The following is a 20601-nucleotide window of genomic DNA, read 5'->3' as shown; positions in this document are numbered from 1 at the left end:
GAAAGTTCAAAGAAAGTTCCTTGATTCATGCTACTACAGTCGTAGTGACCACTGAGTAAAAAGTAAAACGACAGCGGTGAGAAACAGCAGAGACACAATATGGTGTAATTATAGAGTAATTATTACTGCTGTGCGCTCAGTCTGCTGCAGACAAACTAATCTAGCATTTAATCAGCATGAAGGACAAAGCGTCGGTCGCTGTTCATGTCTCCAGATGAGAGGACGGTGCTTTTGGGTGCTGTACCAAATATCTCCGTGTTATTTTGGCTTGTGCAGACACATGCAGGATGTGGCCTGTAGCCAAATCCGCTCTGTGTGTTTGTGCATGATCGTTAAGGGTACAGCTCACCGCTCCTCCCCACCCTGACATGCACAAGCAGTGTCACATTGTGTGCAGCAGAGCATGCCTTGGCCTTTGTGTGCGGTTGCCAAGTGATCACAAAGAAGGGGACAGAGCATGTGTGTGTCTGTGTGTGTGTTTGCCTGTTTTATATTTTAGATGTGACGATTGTTTGTGGGGAAATCCTCAGGATAAAACTGATGCATCCGTTTTAAAAATGGATTTTATTTGTAATCAACTGCACAAAATTAATCATCACCATTGTTATTTCATCTATTGAAACGTCTTCATCTCCAGTACGTACTAGTATATGTATATACTGATTTGACTGAGCTGATTGGTGGTGTAACTGGGGGAGTAAGGGGTCAAGAGAGAGCTGTAGGGGAGTCATGTTTCTGGTCACAGAGTTCAGAGTCAGGGGTCACACTAACAGGTGTGGAAGAGCTGGGATGTAGTGTTTACTGTGTGCTGAACCTGAAGGTGCACAGGGAAGATCTGTTCAGATGTTTGTAAAATAATGATGTAAAAGGATGTGCTCGTAATGAAGTCATGGCTGCAGGGAGGTGGGCACATCCGGGACAGGTCATCAGACTACCCACAGGGTCTGTGGCTCTTAGATGTTTTGATTTGAGCTGGGCTTCAGCGAGACTTGCAAATTAATTTCAAAGCAATATGATAAATAATTGTTTAGACTTTTTGTTAAGAAACACAAACATCAAGCTTACAGTGGAGGAATAAACCTCAGAAGATTAGAAGCCATTAGTCATTATGTTTGGGGAGCTATGAACATCTAAAACATTTTGTTAGAAAAAAAATCATTGGAGAATTATTGGAACTGCTCATTAACAGCAAGATTTTTTTTCTTTAATGCCTGTAAATTAATTTTAATATTGTTTTTTGTTTCCTTCTATGAATAAAAAAAAGCCTTTTACTTTGAAAGTCCATATTTTACTGCCAGATATGTTCAGATAACACATAAGAGGAAGGCTGTGTTCACATCCTGCTCCTTTCTTGAACAAAACTGGCTTTATAGGAAGTTGATGGGTTTGGATATTCCGGCCCTGCCCTGCACTGCGGCAGAGGCAGAAAATCTGGTGTCTGTGTGTCTGTAAGCGAGCAAGAGCGGGGAAGGAAAGAGAGAGAGAGAGCCCACACTGCAGGACTCGACACCTCATCACACCTCATCAGTGATCTGAGATTCTGCACATTTCTGCACAAACAGATGGATGCGCACAGTTTCGCTGTTGTGTTCGAGCTCCTTTTTAAAATAATAACAATAATAATAACAAATGTAAAAAATGTAGAAGATTTGAATCTGGCTGTGTACAAACAGGAAGTATAAAGTGACAGGTTACTTCTGGAATGTGTTCTTGTGTCTTTGAAGAGAGTTACCCGAGGACCCAGAACATGATGCTAATGTTACACAACAGCACTGAGGGCTGTCCACTTAGAGCCACATAATTCCTTTCAGATTACCCTTCCCACCCCCATCCACCCCTACAGAAAAAGTCCTGTCCAGCACGAACACCGATTCATCATCATATACTATAAATATTAGTTCTTATTTATTTTGCAGGTTGCACATTACCTTTGAATTTGAGCGTATTGCTATCCACCTGCTGGTTCGTCACCATAGCGTTGTTCATTTCATTCATTTTTATGTCTCTCGTTTGAGAAGATGCTTCCTGTTCTTTCCTTTTTTTAAGTTGCTTACCTTGTCGGTCTCTGGTGTTTTTGTGTTTATAGTCCTTTAGTTGTCAGTTCTTCTGTGTACCCCTTTTTTGTCCTTCTCTCCATGTCTAAGTTTACCTTTATTCTTCAAATGCTCATTGTTTAATGGACTTAGTGAGGCTACCACCGCTGCCAATGTATGGATGTGAGCATGAATGGTTGTTAATCTCTCTGTATTATCTCTCTGTGTCTTACTGGTAGCAGGTTTTACTTCCCTCAAGTTGAGCAGTTAAGAAAATGGATCGACTGATGGTTTTATAGATTTTTGGCTCTTCCACCACCTTTTCATTTGAACTCAAATGTCTGGTTCTTATGTTCAAGAAACACACAGGGCTCTGAAGACAAATCCCTCTGCTGCACAGAATCAGCTCTGAGGGTTAAGATTACGCACATGCTGTTCATGGAAAATCGCAAGTTACTTCACATCATTACGCCAAAGAAAGAAATACCTTCACTATATTAGTTCACTTCTGTAACATTTGAGCTACAGCTGCAATTAGCTTAATTTCCCAGCCTAGTATAACAGGGGACTAATGACCCTGATGACACTGTCAGGAGCCTCTTTCGGCACGATAAAGCAGCCTGCTGTAGGGCAAAAACTACTTAGGACTGTTTGAAAAGACAGAGAATGACAAAGAGCACAAGGTGAAGCTTGGTCTTCAGATTCCCCAGCTCTCAACACATCCCACAGATGATCATTCTCCAATGAGCATTTCTCAGATGTATTATAAGTAGAAGTATAATCCAGAAAATCTCCAGGATTTCAAACATCTGACTGCTAACATCTTGATCCTTGCCACAATGCTTGGAGCTGTTTGGCAGCATGTCTGGTGTATGATATGATGATGCTTCTCTTTTGAATTTAATTGCAATGTGGATTGATTTTCACTGTTACACATCCCAGTAAATTGGTTTGTGTGAGCGCTCCCTCTCCAACTTTTGTTAATGGCAACACAACAATCCTTGGTCAAAGTGACCCACTGTTTGTACCGGAGACAAAGAACGCCTCCAAGGTAGCTGCAGATGGCAGACATTCAACGAAGTGCCAGGGTTGATCCTAAAAATGCACTGGACTGCGCCACTTCTCCTTCACCAAGCCCTCGCGGTACAGCTGAGTGGGTAAGTGAACTCTCTGTGCCTAGCCAGATGTTGGCCTAATTTACTATGACTTCCAGCGTATGTGGCCCATTTACATGTCCTCACACCCAATGTGTCTGTGTCGGCATGTGTACAATGTCTGCCTCTATTTCAGGTGTTCTAGCAATCCCCCTAGTGACAGCCCATAATTCACTTTGTTTTTAGCAACAAAAAAAAAAACTTCAGGACAGCTCAGGTTCATTTTCAAGTCATTATGATGAGTTCATTTTAGAAATTCAACACCAACACAAGAATGTGTTTTATCATTAGTAAAAAGAAAGAAAGAAAAAGCCTTACCACATAATTCGGTGTGCTCCTGTTGCTCTGCGTATTCAGGAAACCATGGTTCCCATTACAGCTAGAATCCGCTTTCATATGGCAATGGGGGTCTGACTTGTTTTGCTAACAACCAGTCACCTTTCTGATAATTATTGAATCATGAAAGAGATGTCTACTGTCCATCACTTGACTGCAGCTATGATCACCTCTACTGAATGCTTACATGAGCTTCATTCGCTGTTTTGTTTTGGCAGTCCACATCTCCTTTGGTTCAGTCTTGCCAATCTTACCACAATCCTCTACAGATGCTCCGGGAATAACTTTAGAACTTTACACTATAAAAACACCAAACAGATAAAGTTTATGAACATTTTGTGAGGATGGCATTGCATTTTACAGATAAGAAAGGAAAATGCGAGGGCATATGTGTTGGCTGGCTTGCTTGAGCTCATCTGAGACACTTCCATAGCTGGCAGCAACCAGATGTGGTGCATTTGAAGATGGATGAGAGCAGATAAAAGCAAAAAAGAACCCCAAAAAACCAAAACACCGTCACATAACTTGGTTCAATTTATTAAAATAGGACACAATCTTTCCTTCTTCATCCCAACATGTTACTTATGCAGGTAAATATGTGTTATTTACATTTTTTCCACTCTCTGACTATGATTCCCTGAACGGTAACTAAGATCTAAGATCAGGATTGTGGTAATGGAAAATGACAGTAATCCGCCATCATCCTAATATAAATTTACTCTATCCTTAATGAGGCAGTGACACAGAGCCTGTTAAAGGAATTATTAGCGTCGCTTGAGTGGAAAAGATAAGCACCTCACTTCCTGCAGACGTGACTGGGGAGATACTGAGCAGATGTCTAGTGTAGGGTATTGTTTCATAAGCAAGTGATCAAAAAAAAGAAAAAAGATGACAAGAACAGTGAATTTAGGATGCCAAACGGGGCAAGCTTTATTCAACACAGCAATAAAGAAGAAGAAAAAAAACAAAAAAAAAACACAGTCAACTTTTAAAAAAAGATTTCAAACAAATGTACATGTCAATCAACAAACAAACAAACAAAAGCAAAATAGCTACCAAATAAATAAATCACATCAGCAACAATACTTCCATCAGACACCCTCGAAGATGCTGTACAATGACTATAAAACAAGAGACGGTATGTACACTCGTACAACTTTAATAGGACATGCTTAGGAGTTTGACTGCACCATTTTTACCACACACTGACTACAACACAAAGGCTGCATATTAACTGACATGAGGTCATTGAGGCGCCCATGTAAACCGTCATCAGAAGGCCTGGCAGAGAAAAACCCAGAGAAAAATATCAAGATTTTTTAATTTTTATTTGTTATTATTCTTATTTTTTTTAAACAAGCTACGCAGTAAATGCTTAAACGATGCAGTAATAATGGATGTGGGGATGTCTGCTTGTGAGCTAACCCTATCTGTCCACACGACCAACCCGAGAGCCAGTCTCTGTGTTTCTGAGCTGAATTGTTGCTAGGCAATGCTGAGGAATTTGGTGTGTGACCATGAACTGGAAGCCTTTGTGCAAATCACCACTTTAAGTTCCTCCAACTACCAGGGGCAGTCCACAGCTCCGCACAGACAGAGCAGCCATTTCAGGAAAATCTCAAAAACAGCACGGAGACTCACATCATGCCATTAAATACATAAAAATATACACACACGCACACGCTCGCACACACAAAGAATGGAAAAATAGCTTTCTTTGGACAGGGCCAGCCTGTGCAGTTTGATTACTTGTTCTCCTTAGTCCCACGTTATCCCCCCCCCCCTCCACCCACACTAGCCCTTGATGAATAATTGCTAGACTTTAATGTATAGTTCAGATTTGAAAAAACAAATACAACAATTCACTCGAGGCATACTGCCTCAGTGTTTTTATTATGATTACGTTGAGCTGACAGCAACAACTCAAACAGCATGTTGTTCCTTCTTGTTTGGAATACTCTGATCTAGTTCATAGCGCAAACGCCGTCCTTGCTTTTCTATATACCGATCACCACTTACACAGGGGGAAGGAGGGGCTATATCAGCAGCCTTTTGTACAGCGGAGATCGAAACAATCTCTAACATGTCGATCCATGGAGCACTTATAGCATGACAGTAATCACGAAGCTGCGTTGTTATTGCCACGCAGGTTACTTTTGCATCACAAAGCACTTAAATCGTTATTGCTTTATGGTTAGAAGCACGGAGATCGATGCTGCGCACACACACATAACCATGAAGCCTAAGATTTAAGCTCAGAAAAGCGTCTGATTTTTCCCTTTGTTTTTGTTTTTGTTTTGTTTTTTTGCATTGTAACCTACAGTAAGTGCTGCTTATTGGATGTGAACAGATTTTACAAGTGTGTGCAAAACAAAAATCAGTCCTTTTTGGAAGAATTGAATCAGGTTGAGGGTGCTACATTGCATTGATGCAAATGTGAGGAATCCACAGGCATATTACAGTAATTACAGTATTCAAAAATCTTCTGGGAACTCAATATGAAAGGCATTTTTTTCAAAACTGCATACCATTTGAGAATTGTTGAAAAACTGTCAACAATGCAATGCTACAGATTTTTTACTGAAGAGTGTCTGAAAATACAAACCATTTCAGGTCAGTCTGACTTCCATGTAGGAGCGATCTTATTCTTTGTAGATATGCCTCCTAACACCTTAACTCGTATCGATAACCAGCCACGGTTCAATAATCAACAGGCTAAGCAAAGCTAAGCTCAACATTGAACCGACTGTGGTTAAGCTCCTGGTCACCACAAGAGCAATTAGATGTGTCTACCCACCAGACTCCAGCAGTGATAAAAGACACCCTGGAAGTCCAGCTAAACCTCTGCTTATATTTTGTGTGCGTTCCGCATTTCTGCAGTCGCTTTGTGTACACGGAGCCTCTTCAGCATCTTCCAGTTATTCCACTGAAAGCTTGCAGAGCAACACGATCCAGAGCTACGCAGCCATGCATCAAGAATCCGTGCAGGCTGACGTAGTCTAGACTGCTGTAAGCGCAGCAGCCTGTGCTCACTGCTCTCATCCCTGCTGTCATCACTGCTGAGACAATAAGAACATCTCTCTATGTAATAGCTCTCACGGTTTGTCCCATCGCTCCCTGTACATCTATGCTATGTACTTCCAGTAAATGGGGAAACCAGTGACACGCTATTTCACACCCCACACACCTTACTAAGAGGGATGTACAGGATTTTGCTGTTTCCTGGTGGTTTCATGCTAGATTTATTTTTTGATTTAAAAGAAAATATCCACTGAATTTTCCGAGAGGCATTTACATCACAAGATTAAACGTCACACGTTGCACATTTCCATTTCGGACAAAATCAACATGTGCCTATAGATAGTAAAATTAGACAGATGTAACACCATTGTAGTTGCATACTGTTCACAGGTGAAAATAAAATGGTAGCTTGGTGATCAAACCTCGACTGATATTGTTTGTTCGAAAGCAAAAAAAACAAACTAACAAACAAACAAAAAAATAAACAGTGGAAAAGGATGGAGGTGCACTAAAAGGTTCAGGAGCAAGTGGACAGCGAAGTGTCCACCTCTTCTGAGTGGTGTTTGGTTTCTTGGGGGGGTGAGGGAAGGATTCAGCAGGTAACCCTGATAAAACCATCGTGCCCACCCCCCCTTCCCCGAGACCAAAGACGCAGGGGATGTGGGTTTAATGTGAGGACGGTAACCCAAGAGGTCTCCACTCACATTACCGAGCAGCTCTTGGCCTTCTCCTTCTTGAAGGTGGTGGAGATCAAATCTGACTTGCTGGGCAGGTGAAGAAGTCTTTTGGAGAGGCGTCGGGTGGGGCTGGGCTTGGGGAGAGGCTGCAGCTTGTTGATGCAGGCCATCGCAGCGGTGCGGAATACGCTGTGAATGCTCTTCTCCGAGGTGAACGCCGAGCACTCGAGATAAGCCTCTGCACCCAGCTGCTTAGCCATAGCAGAGCCCTGCAATAAATGAAGCAATAACCGATACTGTTCATGATATTCTTCAATGATGCAGTTTCATTTTTTTCCTGTGATATCGTGTGGAGACAAGTCCTTTTGGACGGGGTGTTACAGGAAAGGCATGTGTGTAAAAATCTGCACACACACATGGATCTTCGTTTGTTTCTTTTGTCTCACCTGTTCGTAGGTGATTGGAGTCTGCTTCTGATTGGACAGCTCCATCAGTGTGCAGACATCTGTGCGGAGGTCGGTCTTACAGCCGATGAGTAAAATACGTGTGCTTGGACAGAAGTCCAGAATTTCAGTTTTCCACTGTGGACCCGAAAAGATGATCAGTTGGTGTTTGGTGACAAATAGTCTGTTAATACACTTTGGAATCACAGTAGAGACTAGGACTTTGAAGTAAAGTGACCTTAAATCATTACCTTCTTCAGACTGCTGTCCACAGTATCTGGGCGGCTGATGTCAAAACACAGCAAAACTGCATCTGAGTCACTGTAGCACAAGGGCCTCACATTATCATAGTACGGAGAACCTTACAGGAGACAGAGGAGAGCAATGTTATAACAAACTATACAAATGTAGACAAAAGTAGTTTTGCATTCCATAAAACATTTCCTAGAACTTTTGGATGCTCAGAAATATTTTTAATCATGTTTTTTTTAAGAGGAAACTTCCAGTTTTGCGGCTACGTCCACACGTACACGGGTATTTTTGAAAACGGAGATTTTCCGTTTTCGTTTTAAAAAAAATAATCCCGTCCACACATAAAGGGAGAAATGAAGGAAAACGCTGCTAGGAACATGCCAAAGCAGCAGGTGGCGATATATTTCTATCCTTGTAGAAATGTTGGCCAATCAGAAGTCTAGAAGCCTCGGTGGGAAATAGTAAACAAAGATGGGGCAAAGAAACAGAACCGAGTGGTATGTGTGGAGGGACAGTAACTGTGTGTGTATATGTAAGCATTTAAACACTGCAGAGAGAACAATTAACAGTAACAGTATTGTAGAAATTCATTTCACCGAAACAATAACGTGGCGCACAGTGTGACGTCAAAAAAGGCGCACATCTTTGACGCTGCGTTTTCTGCTTTTTCTCAGTTTTTCTCGTCCACACGTAAATGCAAAAGTTTTAGAAAATATCCACCCTGGCTGGAGTTTTTAGAAATCTCCGTTTTCAGTGACCAAAAACGCCGTTTATGTGTGAAAGGTGCAAACGCACAGAAAAATCTGCGTTTTCAAAAATACCCGGGTACGTGTGGACGTAGCCCAGGTCTAGTCTTCTTTAATATGCCAGGTCAACTAATAGTAACTTCATTAACTTCATATTGCTGGTTTGTGTGACAAAAGACTCCTGCATAGCCACAATTTTTAAATATTGACAAAGATCCTCAGTGGGGTTTGTTTTTCCCGTGTTAGGTGTGAATAAACACATTTGCTGTTCAGGTTATTTAACATCTGATGGTACAGAAAACTGTAAAAGTATGTTTCTTAGATTTACACTTTACGTATTACTTGTTAATGCAATTTGCACAATCTCAGTCTTACTTTAAATGACTGTTATACAAAATGCATACATACATAGCAGTATATGCATCTGGTTGTTGTTAATTGTAGGCTGTGCCATTTTTATTCTTTATCCTGCTGCTGTAACACAATAATTTCCCTTGTGGGATCAATTAAGTATCCATCTTAAATGTGCAATGCTTCAAGCTACATTTGTAATTTAAAGTGTGTATACATTCAAGTTTAGAGCAATTTGTTTTTTCGTTTTTAATTTAGGCCACTTCCAAGAGCTGTGAGAACAGGAAGTCGGTAAAAAAGAAAAAAGAAAAAGAAGAAGATTGAGCAGGAGAGCAAGAGAAATCATCTGCTTAAGTTAGGTGTGCGCGGCGTCACTTCTTCCCACTGAGCGCCGCTTTGCTGTTGCTAAAACTGCTACTTTTGCTGCTCCTATATTGTTGGCTGGCATTTTAGAAGTGAAGATGACAATTGAGCACTAAATCCTCATTGATCTTCTCTTGCAGTAGATTACGCAAGTGCAACGGCAGGGCTCGGGGCAGGCAGACGCTCCCACTCATGCTCAGAATCCTTAAGTAAGCCACCCACCCCCCCAAAAAATCCTCTGCTCGGCAAGCAATACCTCCAGTCCCTCTGTTACCACAGCAACAGCCTTGGAATCCACCATCTACATCAGGCATTCCTCCTGGCTCTCCGTAAAGGCTCGCCTTAACTGCCACTCAATCATTTTACACCACTAGCGGCCCACCCACCCACTGCTGGGGACATTCCTCTTCTCTGCGACAGAGATTGGGACCACAGACAAACGCCCGTCACACAAAACGATTCACACGCGCCGGAACCACAAGCGCTAACACAGACGCACACTTTTTAAATTCGGATGCATGCAGAGGTGAATCCGGTCCCTTATCAGATGAAACAGCGCTGCTCAATGGGATTAACATGTTTACTTTAGTCTCTGTGTGAATCCCAAAAGGGATTCAGCGTTCCTTTTATAGCTACAGATAACACGAGCAGCCTGTGTAATAACTCATTGCACAACCGTCCTAATTGATTTACGGTGCAGAAACAATGCAGCAGAAGAAAACATATAAAAAAAAAGCACATGAAACACGGACGCGTGCATGTATGTGTACACAAAAACGGATATGTGCTTATGAATACTTAATGATTTTCCACATTATCAAAGGGTAAAACTGAATTTGCCAGCTGCCGGGTGCCGTGAGTGGAATAATGACAAGCTGTGATGAAATTCCTCAGGACTCGATGTCCTGAAGAAAGTAAACACTGTTGCAAAAGAACAAAGGAACATGCTTGTCCTACAGCTCCATTTCTATGCTTTTATAAATAAAAATGACTTTTTTCTATTCTTGAGTAAAAAAAAGAAAGAAGAACAATTTGATTAAATTATTTACAGATGTCACATATAAGAAAACACCATCGTTTTTACACCACATACACCTAATTGTAGCAGAAAAGCCACAAACACAACTTTGTGTTTGAAGAATTTGAGACATATTTAATGTCACACATGTTAAAATCAGAAGGATTAGAGCCACGTTTCTGTGCCACGTCATATTGAGGTATATAATGGGAAAGTCAGAGGTCGGGAGCTCCAGAAATCTTTTCAATCTCCTGTGAGGGGTTATCACAGAGCCAGCAAACAAGATGTGATTCTGCATTAAATGCCCACTGATCTAAATGCAACAATCAATGGAAAGCTACACCAGAGGTCCGAGAGCCGATGCTTTTAAAGCTGACAAATCAATTAGCCTGCCAAGATGGAGGGGGGGATGCAAAGGACATCTAAGCCTCCCCCGCCTTTCTTTCTTTGTTTTTGTACTACTGTCCTCACATATAAATAAAACTTCTATTTGTTGTGCTGGACAAACAATGCACAAATCAGTAAACATACTGTACTTACAGCAACATACAGCACCTCAATATTAGTATTCAAACCCCCCGTAACATGTTACTTGGCATCGGCGCAGCTTCGGCAGCACTTTCCTTACACGCCAGGGCCTAGTTTCTAATCTTGGAAGAAATAGCTGTTACTATTGTGGCAAGAAAAAGCCACAGGAAAAAGAAGAGCGGGAGCCAAAGTATACCCTACTGAGCCGTATCACAAAGAGACCTCCTCTGCCATTAATCCCTCACCCCCTGCAGTGTAATATCACAGGTTACTGCTATCTGTGTCTTTCACTCGCTTCCCTTCCTTTCTCCGTTGCAGCAAGCCACACAATGGTTTGGGAAGCCAGATCAGTGCTCATGCAGCGCCTATAAGCATGGCCCAAATTATGGCTTTCCTCCTTGCGTGCCTCTATACAACAGATGGAGAGTTTCTGAGGCATAAAACATGGAGAGTGAGGCTGACTAACTGGGGAATGGCAGAAAAGAAAAAGGAGCATAACCAAATTCTTGTGGCTGAGCTGAACTTCATCCGTCTTGATGGTGCGGTGCCCAGATCTGAGTGTTTGAGGTGAGGATTGGGCCTAAGTGGATGTAGGCTTCACAGGGCTGAAGACGGAGGCCCTTGTGTTGAAGGCTACAGGTGGGGGAGGGGAGGATCGGCTTTGTGTTTGCCCGAGCGAGAGTATAACTGTGTCTGTGGATGTGTGCTAAAATCGAGTGAGTGACATAGCCTGTTTTCATCATTAGCACTCCTCCTCTCACTACGAAAACGCGGAGGTCAGACAGATTAATGATCCAGTGATGGGATGACTCACAGATATGGGGACGAGAGGAGCCCTGCGCCTCCACCCACACTCAGCCGACTGGGAGCTGTGGTGCTGCCGCAGGACTACGGACTTCACAGCACGCTCCAAAAAACATATATTGCATCAAGCAGTTGTTCCCTGGATTCACATAAGCCAGTCAGAATTAGTGCTGAAGCCCCCTGCAGGGTGAAGGAGGTGCTTTTTTCCTGAGCATTATATGATCTGCTAACAAGCTTTACTTCATCATCATAGTTGATGACACTGGATTAAGAAAATTAAGTCCAACATCAAAGAGTTTGATTTAAAAACCCTGAAATGTTGATTTGGATGAAATAAGGCAGGAAACATTGTTTTTCTCAGCTAGTGTAAACTGATTGTTGGACAACAGTCCGTGAAACATTTAAGCTAAACACTACTAATAAAAAAATAGATCACTGATGAATCAATGATGGAAAAAGATGGAGGAATTAAACTGTACCTGCTTACAATTCTAAAAAGCACCTACGTTTTACAAACTGGGTGCCTATTAGAGAAATCACATGACATATGGTCATCAACATGACAATTAAATATTAAAAATGCCCCCTTTTACAATCCAGCTGAGTGTTTCATCAGCTTTAATGGACATTGGATTCATTCCAAGTCAGTCTTATGTTTACATCATACAATAAGTGATTATATATACACACACACACACACACACACACACACACACACACACACACACACACACACACACACACACACACACACACACACACACAGTACGATCTTAAACTTCAAGGCTTCGTCAGCAACATCATTAAACCTGAAATAAATTACACACCAACATCTTAATGGGATTTATTTTTCACTCTGTGCGCTACACCAGACAGAGCTCACCTTCCCTTCTTCCCCCAGCATTCCTGATCAGATAAGCCTGGTTAAAACTGGTGGATTGATTTTAGACTGTAAATCCATATTGGAGCTGAGAGAAGGAGCCGCCTGCCATGTGGAGCCAGTGATGAGGTCAGTGCAATCAATGAAGGGGAGCTGGGATAATGAGGAGACCGTCTCAGTGTGGTGTGGGCCAGGGCGGCACAAACTCCACGCAATTAGAGCAAATTACGACACAGGAGAGGAAACTGCGCGGCGTGGCTAACAAACACCCCTTTCTGCCTGTCACCCATCACCGCGAGCCTGACAGCAGATACCTGTGATAAAAGAGTCATCTATAAAAGATGAGGGGGAAGGGGACCACATGCGGTCTCCTCTGAGAGTGTGAGGGGGACACATTAAATCAAATCTATTGTGAATAAAAATAGATTTTATTTTTGTGGCCCATTTTCAAATAGTCTGCTATGCACGTGCATATTGTACTCTGTTGTACTTGGTATTGAATTGTGCCATAGGTGTTTGCCAGAGGGGCAATCTATGCAGATTAGCCAGAAAGTAGCAAAGAGGGAGCAACAAAGGGAACGCTCAAGTGAAAGAAAGAAAGCCACAAACTCACTGGGTCAGTCAGAGGAGGTTGCCCAGCAGTCCCATTCACAGTCTTAATCCCTTGCATCATGCTGTTTGAGTGGCTGACCTGGAGCAGCATATGGAGGGGGAATGCAGGTCACTAGAGTTTTTTGAGCTCCCTCCTATCTGTCTGCTCCAGAAAAACTGTCCTGCTCAACAGGATGTAGCTCTGTGTGCCCATCATCCCTGGGCACCAGGCCCACTCCTGCTGGCCAGACCAAAAGTCCACAGTCTGGGATTAAAAAACGGGATTTGGTCTGGTGACGGAATTACACTCACTTTTCTCCTCATTTTGACGCTTTGTGATAACGGGAGGGAGAAAAATACGAGAGCACAGTAAATACTGCATCATCTCATCCAAATGGGTCTGTTATATAAAGGATCTGTTGTACACAGACACACGTGCGCACAAAAATGAATAAATAAACACACTTGTACTGCCAGTGTGACCTAGTCAGGCTGCGGCACGAGTGTGGACGGAGAGGAATGTGGCCTGGCGAGAGAAACTATTGTGCAGCGAGCATGAAGGGAATCAAACAGGTGCTGCAGACCCGTGCTCACAGTATTCAGGTCAACACGCCGAACAGCAGATTTCCCGGGAGATCTACAATGACACATTGACCCTCTTTTTCACGCTTAGTGTAAATGAACATATGATGCACGGAGTCAGCATTAAAAACAAGTGAGGCGGAATAATCAGTCTTTTCTGCCCAGTTTTTCCACTGCAACACACTTGGCACAAAAATGCACTTGTAGATCTGCAGAGTCCTTTACATCCAGACACATCCAAGAAAGGGGGACGGAGGAAATTTAATTTGTAGTAAATGGGAGATTTGAAAGAGTATATGGTTCAACAAGTACACATCCCATGCACCTCTGCATCAACAGGGGGGGAAATAGACTATATAGTCTTTACCAATATTTACATTTTCTTGCTCCAAAATAAAAAATGTCATGACGAAAATGAATAACTGGGAAGAAACACAGAGACTGGTGTTCCTTTCAGCACAAACACTCATTACATTCACGCGGCATTGCCAAATCCTCTTCAGTGCGGCAAGCAGGACTGCAGATCACACACCACATGCACACGGAAAAGGTGATCGGTTACCTGAAGTGTCCCACAGACTGAGCTCCACTCGCTGCTCTTCCAGTTCCAGACAGGCTGTGTAGTTTTCAAACACCGTGGGCACGTAGGTCTGGGGAGCAATTAGCAACACGGTGCCGTTAGTGGGGAGTTGTCAGGCAGCTACAGGTAATGGAAGTTAACTAATCAGTGCTATACACAAAACACACGCACTGACCAATAAAACAATAAGACAAATCTATATCTCTTCTCAATTTGACAGAATTTCGGATCAATTAATCACTTTAATCGCTGCAGCTGCAGATATTCAACGCAGGCCACTATGAAAGGAAAGCACCAGCTAAGAATGCGCAGAACATAATTCCACTGACCACATGATGAAACAATAATGCTACCGATGATATGAAGGTGAGTAAATAGGAAATAAACTTAAAAGCAAGAAATTTTAGGAAATGCGCAAGCAATATGTCACTATCCGCAACAGACGCACTGTTTTCTCCGCGCCGTTTCCAAATCATTTGATGAAAACCCAACACCGCGATTGTCAAGAGAGCACAGGGCAGACTTTTCTGCTCATATATTTCACTTCGACACGAGTCACATTTTTGCATACCTCTGGATAACAATCCTTCGCCAGGACTTGCAACATCGCCGTTTTTCCGCATTGAACGTCTCCCACAAGAACCAGTTTACATCTCACCACCAGCGGTTGTGTATTTCTCCTTTCCTTCATGATCCCGACAATGCTCCAGAGGATTTATTTAGCAGAAAAAGGGAAAGATAAACAAACAGCAGAACAGCCCAGCAATTGTTGTCCCAGCTTGACTGAGAAACCCGGTGTCTCGCTCTCGAAGGATGCCCGCAGTTGATCTGATTGAATTTGCCACTGCGGCTCTTTATACAGGCAAGCAGCAGCCAATAGGAGCGCAACATTCCACAGGCTCCCTTTACTGCACTCGGTGATGCTCTCAAGTTATTCTGTCTGGGAGGATGTGACAGCAGATATCTCGAAATACTTCCAAGATTATTGCGCAAGAAAGAAAGTGTAATAGATTTAGACGCATTTGTCCACGAGTACGACTAAAAAATTGTAATCTCCCTGTGCAATCATCGGTTTACATAGTTTTATTTTTTTAACACAGAAGATTAAAGAACAATGTAATCTGCAGCCACCTCCTGCAGACTGTTGTTTTGTCACCTGTGTGTCTTGTCACAAACTGAGTGATTAAATTGACTCGACTGGCTGAATCGATAGCACCGCTGGCTGAGAACAATGGGGCTCTCCCTGCTAATTAGTTTATTTTAATTTGCACTTCAGTCAAGTCACATTTATTTAGCAAACACGTCTCCTTCGGCTTTTTTTTTTTTTTAATAAAAAAATGTATTTTAAAAAATTATTATTTAAAAAAAATCATCTCCCCCCTTTGTGGGGCAAATTAATGTATAATCTTTGACTGTCTGTTATTTAACAGTGTAATAGTACAAACATCATTTTGAAAGCACTGATTGATAGATGGGAATGGCGCAACGTTTGAATGATTGTTTACCGATCAAAGGTCTGACCTTTGTCTGTGTGCTTACTCAGTAATGCCATCATGTTGACATGCGGTGGGACGGTGTGAGGCCCCCCTGAGGTGACCATCTATCGGCTTCCCACAGGGTCAAGTCAGAGGCCTGGTCTCAAAGCCCTGGAAACACGCAAAAGCTGACTTTCACACCCTGGAGGTTATTACTGTATGGAAACAGCGCCTCGTTGTTAAGGGGAAATTAAAAGATAAAAGTCAATTAACTTCCCTCTTCTTTGTCTGGCGACCTCCTGGCTAATTTACTTACTGTTGCCAATCACAGCTCTTTCAGTTTTGACCCAGTGGGTCAAAGCAATTTGCCTTTGTTCGCAAACAGCTCATATCATTCATCCGTCGAGCTGCCTTGTCTTTTACAGCCTAACGCGTCTCGCTGCCATCACGCATAAGGTTGTTAATATAGGATGTGACTGCAGAGGGAAATGTTCTATAATGCTGTTAGCCTTTCATTCCCACCGTTGATCACATCTGACCAGGTAGTACTCTCTATTTGGTTTGTGAGGTTTGCTCAAATAAATTGAAGTTTTAGTGTTTTTAGAGTTTGAAGGGTTAAAGAAAAATATCTAAAAATCTTGTATTGTTTAGATAACAGGAGAAGCTATGAAATCAGACTAAAGGAAGGCAGGGGAATAACTGTGAGGGCAAGTAATAAACTTGTATTCCACGATAAAATGTGTGTTTTAGACTAATCCTTATCTGAGTTCAATGCTTTCAACAACACAGCAACTCCAGTAGAAACAATGTAAAACCTCAAAGCTTCATACAGTACTTAAAACTAGAGCAATATCAATATACATAATTATTGCATTTTAAATATTTAATTACAGGTCAGTTAAAAAATACTTCCCCACTGATCGGTAAAGTAAATAAGATTCAGTGATGCAGAAAGTATGAAAAAGAAAAGTTGCAGGTTACGAACTCTCTCTAACCCTTCTAAACTAACTGCAGCACGACGTCTGTGTGATCGCCACAGATGCCCTCTGATGGGACAGAGACAGGTGGCTGTGAATAATCATCAGGCATAAAGTGACACCTTCCAATATGGCTGGTACAGGAAGATGAGGAAGAGAGGTAGGAGGAGGCTGACTGCAGGAAGCATTGACACTTTAGGCTATCACACCTTGATATATTGGGTGACAGTGTTGGTAGCTAAATCAACAGACTGAGAGTGGTGGCAGTCTACAAAAACAAACAAAAGATGAGTCAAGATTCTGATTTTATTTATTTATTTTTCTGCCTCAAAATCGTCACCAGATGGAGCTGTAACCCCGGAGGTCTGGCATAAATTTAACATGTGATGCATCAAATTAACACACTTTACGCATCATTTTGCATTTTTTGAGTCTCTCTGTAAATAGGCATCGATTCGATCAAATATGGAAGTTATATAAATCTGTCAGTTTGTGAAATATGGTTTTATAGAGTACTGTACACAGTACTGCAGAGAGAGCAATGGTTCTCCAGGTTTTCCTGCTTTTGAGTCCAGTCCTTTTACTTGGCTGTTTTTTCTTGTTTGTTTGTTAAGCCACCTAACAGTGATCTGTGCATCATTTGAATATAAAGATCACCTAAATCAAGGGATTAACCAATCTTGTGTCTAAACATAACAAAATATTTAGAAAAGAACCGATTTGAAATCGTATTTTTAGTCACCTTGTTACTAGTAGCCTGAACAAAAATACATTGAAAAACAATCCATAGCAGATGAACACCAATTGAAAGTCATGTTCTTGATAAATAAGAAAAAAATCCAGCAAGAACATGACACAGGGCCTGATGATCCATACATTGCTTAATGAAGCGATGCCATAACGATGGTTGCACTGGAAGGGTGGATGTGAAGAAGTTCATCTTAAGGAAGGCAATGAGAGAGAAAAAGCAAATTACACAAAATCAGCGGCAGGTCAAGGTTGTCAACATGCACAGAGTGTGACTGGCAAAAGCCCAAACACACTGCCAGTTTGTTAAATGCAAACCTGGAAAGAAAAACATCCAATAGAACATTTCCAGTCATGGATCGGCCTCCCCAGAGTCTGGACCTCAATGTGGAATCATTATAGAAGAGAATGGACTCAAAGGCTGGAGGACTTTTCCCGAAGACGTCTTCAAGAAATGACAAGGAAACTTGCCTACTAGACCGATCGAGCTGTGTTAAAGAATCGACGTTAGATGTTAAAGATGTCCATAAACATTGACTTTCAGTCTCATTAGAATAAAAAAAGTCTGTTTTTGCCTTATAGACCGTGTTTCCATGTATGTTTACATACACTGAGCCTATTTCCCAGTTTTTGCTAATAAAACAGAAAGAAATGAGGGGTGGCTCTCTGTACTGTAAGCCCTGGACTAATGATAAAAGATGATCATGTTCCAGATAACATGTATATGAACAATGTTAGCAGATTTGTTTCTAACTCTAATCCGGTGTTAGCCCTGCTGTGATAACCCTGGTGAACTGTCCAGGGTGTAGGCTGCCTCTCGCCCAGCTAGCTGGGAAAGGCTCCAGCCTCCCTAGTAAGATAAGATAAGATAAGATAAAACTTTATTAATCCCTCGGGTGGGTTCCTCTGGGAAATTTGGTGACACTTAATTGAATAATACAATAATATATTGCTTACATAGGAAACACAGGTCATAATGAACAAAACAAGTGGCTTATTAGAACTTATATAAATGATGTTAGTAGATTGTTTTTCAGTGAATGATGCAAAAGTATGTGTGGGTTGATTATAGAGATGTTGTTAAATTTGTTATGACCCCTCCCACCCCTTCTTACTATGCTAAACATGGGTGTCTCATCCAAGGTCCAACTAAGGGCAGAAACTTTCTTATATAGTAGAAGATTTCCACAAGATTTTTCTTCCTCACATTCATCTGCAGTTAGTCCAGTAGTGTGGTTGGGCAGTGCTATGGGGTGGCTGGCGGACAGACTCACAACTTTAATTTCAGTTTGTCTCAATTTTGTTTGATTGATGTCAAAATGGGAAACTGCATCTTGTTTGTTGCATAGATAGCTAGAATGCCACTTCTGCCCCCTGTTGGTGGTTTTGTGAATAGCTGATGAAAAGTCACACAAACGTTAATGAAATGTTTTTTTTATTCACCTCCTCCTTCTCGTGTGCTATTGACAAAAGATGCACCCATTACACATCATCATCAGACACTGTTGGATATCATTTATCTTGCAGACTTGTCAGAAACGATGAGAAACGTTGACATCATCATCAGGCCAAACAGTTTTTTTCCCTCTGTGTTGGAGGTGGATACAGCATAACGTTTAGTATAAATAATAGTAGTGCAATTATACTCCATCTTAACTGAGGAGATAGTTTGATAGTCTCAGCTAGTGTCTCGTTGATGCTAAACTTTGTATTGCATACAGAATTTAGGCAAGTGAAACGCAATAGGAAATGATAATTGTAAAAAATTGTGCTTTGGAAAACCAAAGAAGTATAATTGACTTTTGTATAAATTTCTCGCAATAAAAATTAAGCAACAGGAGAAGCTGAGTAGGTTTTATCGAAAGAAGGTACTGTGCTCTCTGTGTTTCATCAAGTAGAAGTTATGTATCTCAAACCCGGCCCTTCAGAAATGAATCAGGGTGTTAGTGGAAGCAACCTTAATAGTGGTCCTATATAAGCTGTGCACCATTCTTTAAAAAAAGAAAGAAAGAGGATATTACATAGAAACACATGCTTTCTGAGGCGCTGATTATAGAATTGTGTACTGGTTAAAACCTGCCAGCTTTTGCTGTTCTTGTGCAATCTGCTAATAATAATAGTATCTGCATATTTAATATACAGTATTTACATCTAAGCCTTTATAATGCATATGTAAGTGGTTACATAGGTCGCGCTGATTTAGTCTGAAGAGTGAACGGCTCATGTGACGCTGATCTGAAAAAGCCCTTCTGATGAAACAGGAATACAATATATCATGCACATATATTCGATTATTTATATGTATGATATATTAGCTGAATTCTGTTGCTTTAAACGACACAAGCAGTTGCATTAATGCGATTATTGAAGTGTTTACTGAGACGCATTCATTTTCGTGAGCAATGCAAGACGTGAAATGGATGCAGAAACGAGAACACTGGTGGTTGTGCGCACACGAAATCGGACATGTTTCTGATTAAAGTCTATGCATATATATAATGTATATCCTGCTATGTGGGCAGAGAATAAGTAATAATGGTTATAAGACCTGGTACTAACGTAAATACATCACCAGAGGTCACCCTCATGTCCAGTGATAATAAAATAATTTCCCAGGCTTGTTAGGAAGTAAACCTTTACAATCAGTTCATGTGCTCAGAGATCTTGTTCCTGTAGAGGAGATGAAGTCTTCTCAGTGGTGTAGTGTAGTGAGTGTCCACAGCTTCTTATTCACAGAGCAACTTAATGCTGACGCTATATTGACAGAGAGTAACAGCAAAATATTGGACGTAAATAAATAAATAACCATGTTCCTGGCTGCGTAGCTTACGGTGATCGCTTATTGTAATTTAGAGCTACAATCACGAAGCACCACATTCAGAAGACACACTGAGGTAATATTTAACTGTTAATTGTCTACAGATTGTTGGAAATCCATTATTATTATTATTATTATTATTATTGGTTCCAAAGTTTCACTTTCAAATCATCTTAATGAACATTTTGAAGTTAGTCCTAAGTCAGGAGCAGTTGTGGAATCTGT

At 41.4% G+C, this 20601-nt stretch overlaps 1 protein-coding gene across 1 annotated transcript; it reads right to left on the bottom strand.

The window, feature by feature from the left end:
* Positions 1 to 4509: 4509 nt before the first annotated feature.
* rnd1b (Rho family GTPase 1b) lies at positions 4510 to 15179 on the bottom strand. Its single transcript, XM_087833980.1, has 5 exons — positions 14931 to 15179; positions 14342 to 14429; positions 7916 to 8025; positions 7668 to 7802; positions 4510 to 7490 (listed from the first exon to the last, which is right to left on the bottom strand). Exons 1-5 carry the CDS (start codon positions 15048 to 15050, stop codon positions 7245 to 7247), a joined length of 699 nt encoding a protein of 232 aa, XP_087690106.1. The 5' UTR covers positions 15051 to 15179; the 3' UTR covers positions 4510 to 7244.
* Positions 15180 to 20601: the final 5422 nt, after the last annotated feature.

The sequence above is a fragment of the Neolamprologus brichardi genome, chromosome 20 (genome assembly GCF_056152115.1).
Source record: "Neolamprologus brichardi isolate AB-2024 chromosome 20, ASM5615211v1, whole genome shotgun sequence".
NCBI lineage: Eukaryota > Metazoa > Chordata > Actinopteri > Cichliformes > Cichlidae > Neolamprologus > Neolamprologus brichardi.
Note: the sequence above shows the minus strand (reverse complement) of the source record. Positions and strands in the feature narration are given on the sequence as shown.

What these genes read in the sequence shown, in the direction of transcription:
- rnd1b (XM_087833980.1), bottom strand. Translation starts at nt 15,050, where the DNA reads ATGAAGGAAAGGAGAAATACACAACCGCTGGTGGTGAGATGTAAACTG. An exon ending in CAGTCTGTGGGACACTTCAG is followed by an intron (nt 8,026 to 14,341) that starts GTAACCGATCAC and finishes GTCTCCTGTAAG; the next exon opens with GTTCTCCGTACTATGATAAT. An exon ending in CTCCAATCACCTACGAACAG is followed by an intron (nt 7,491 to 7,667) that starts GTGAGACAAAAG and finishes CATTTATTGCAG; the next exon opens with GGCTCTGCTATGGCTAAGCA.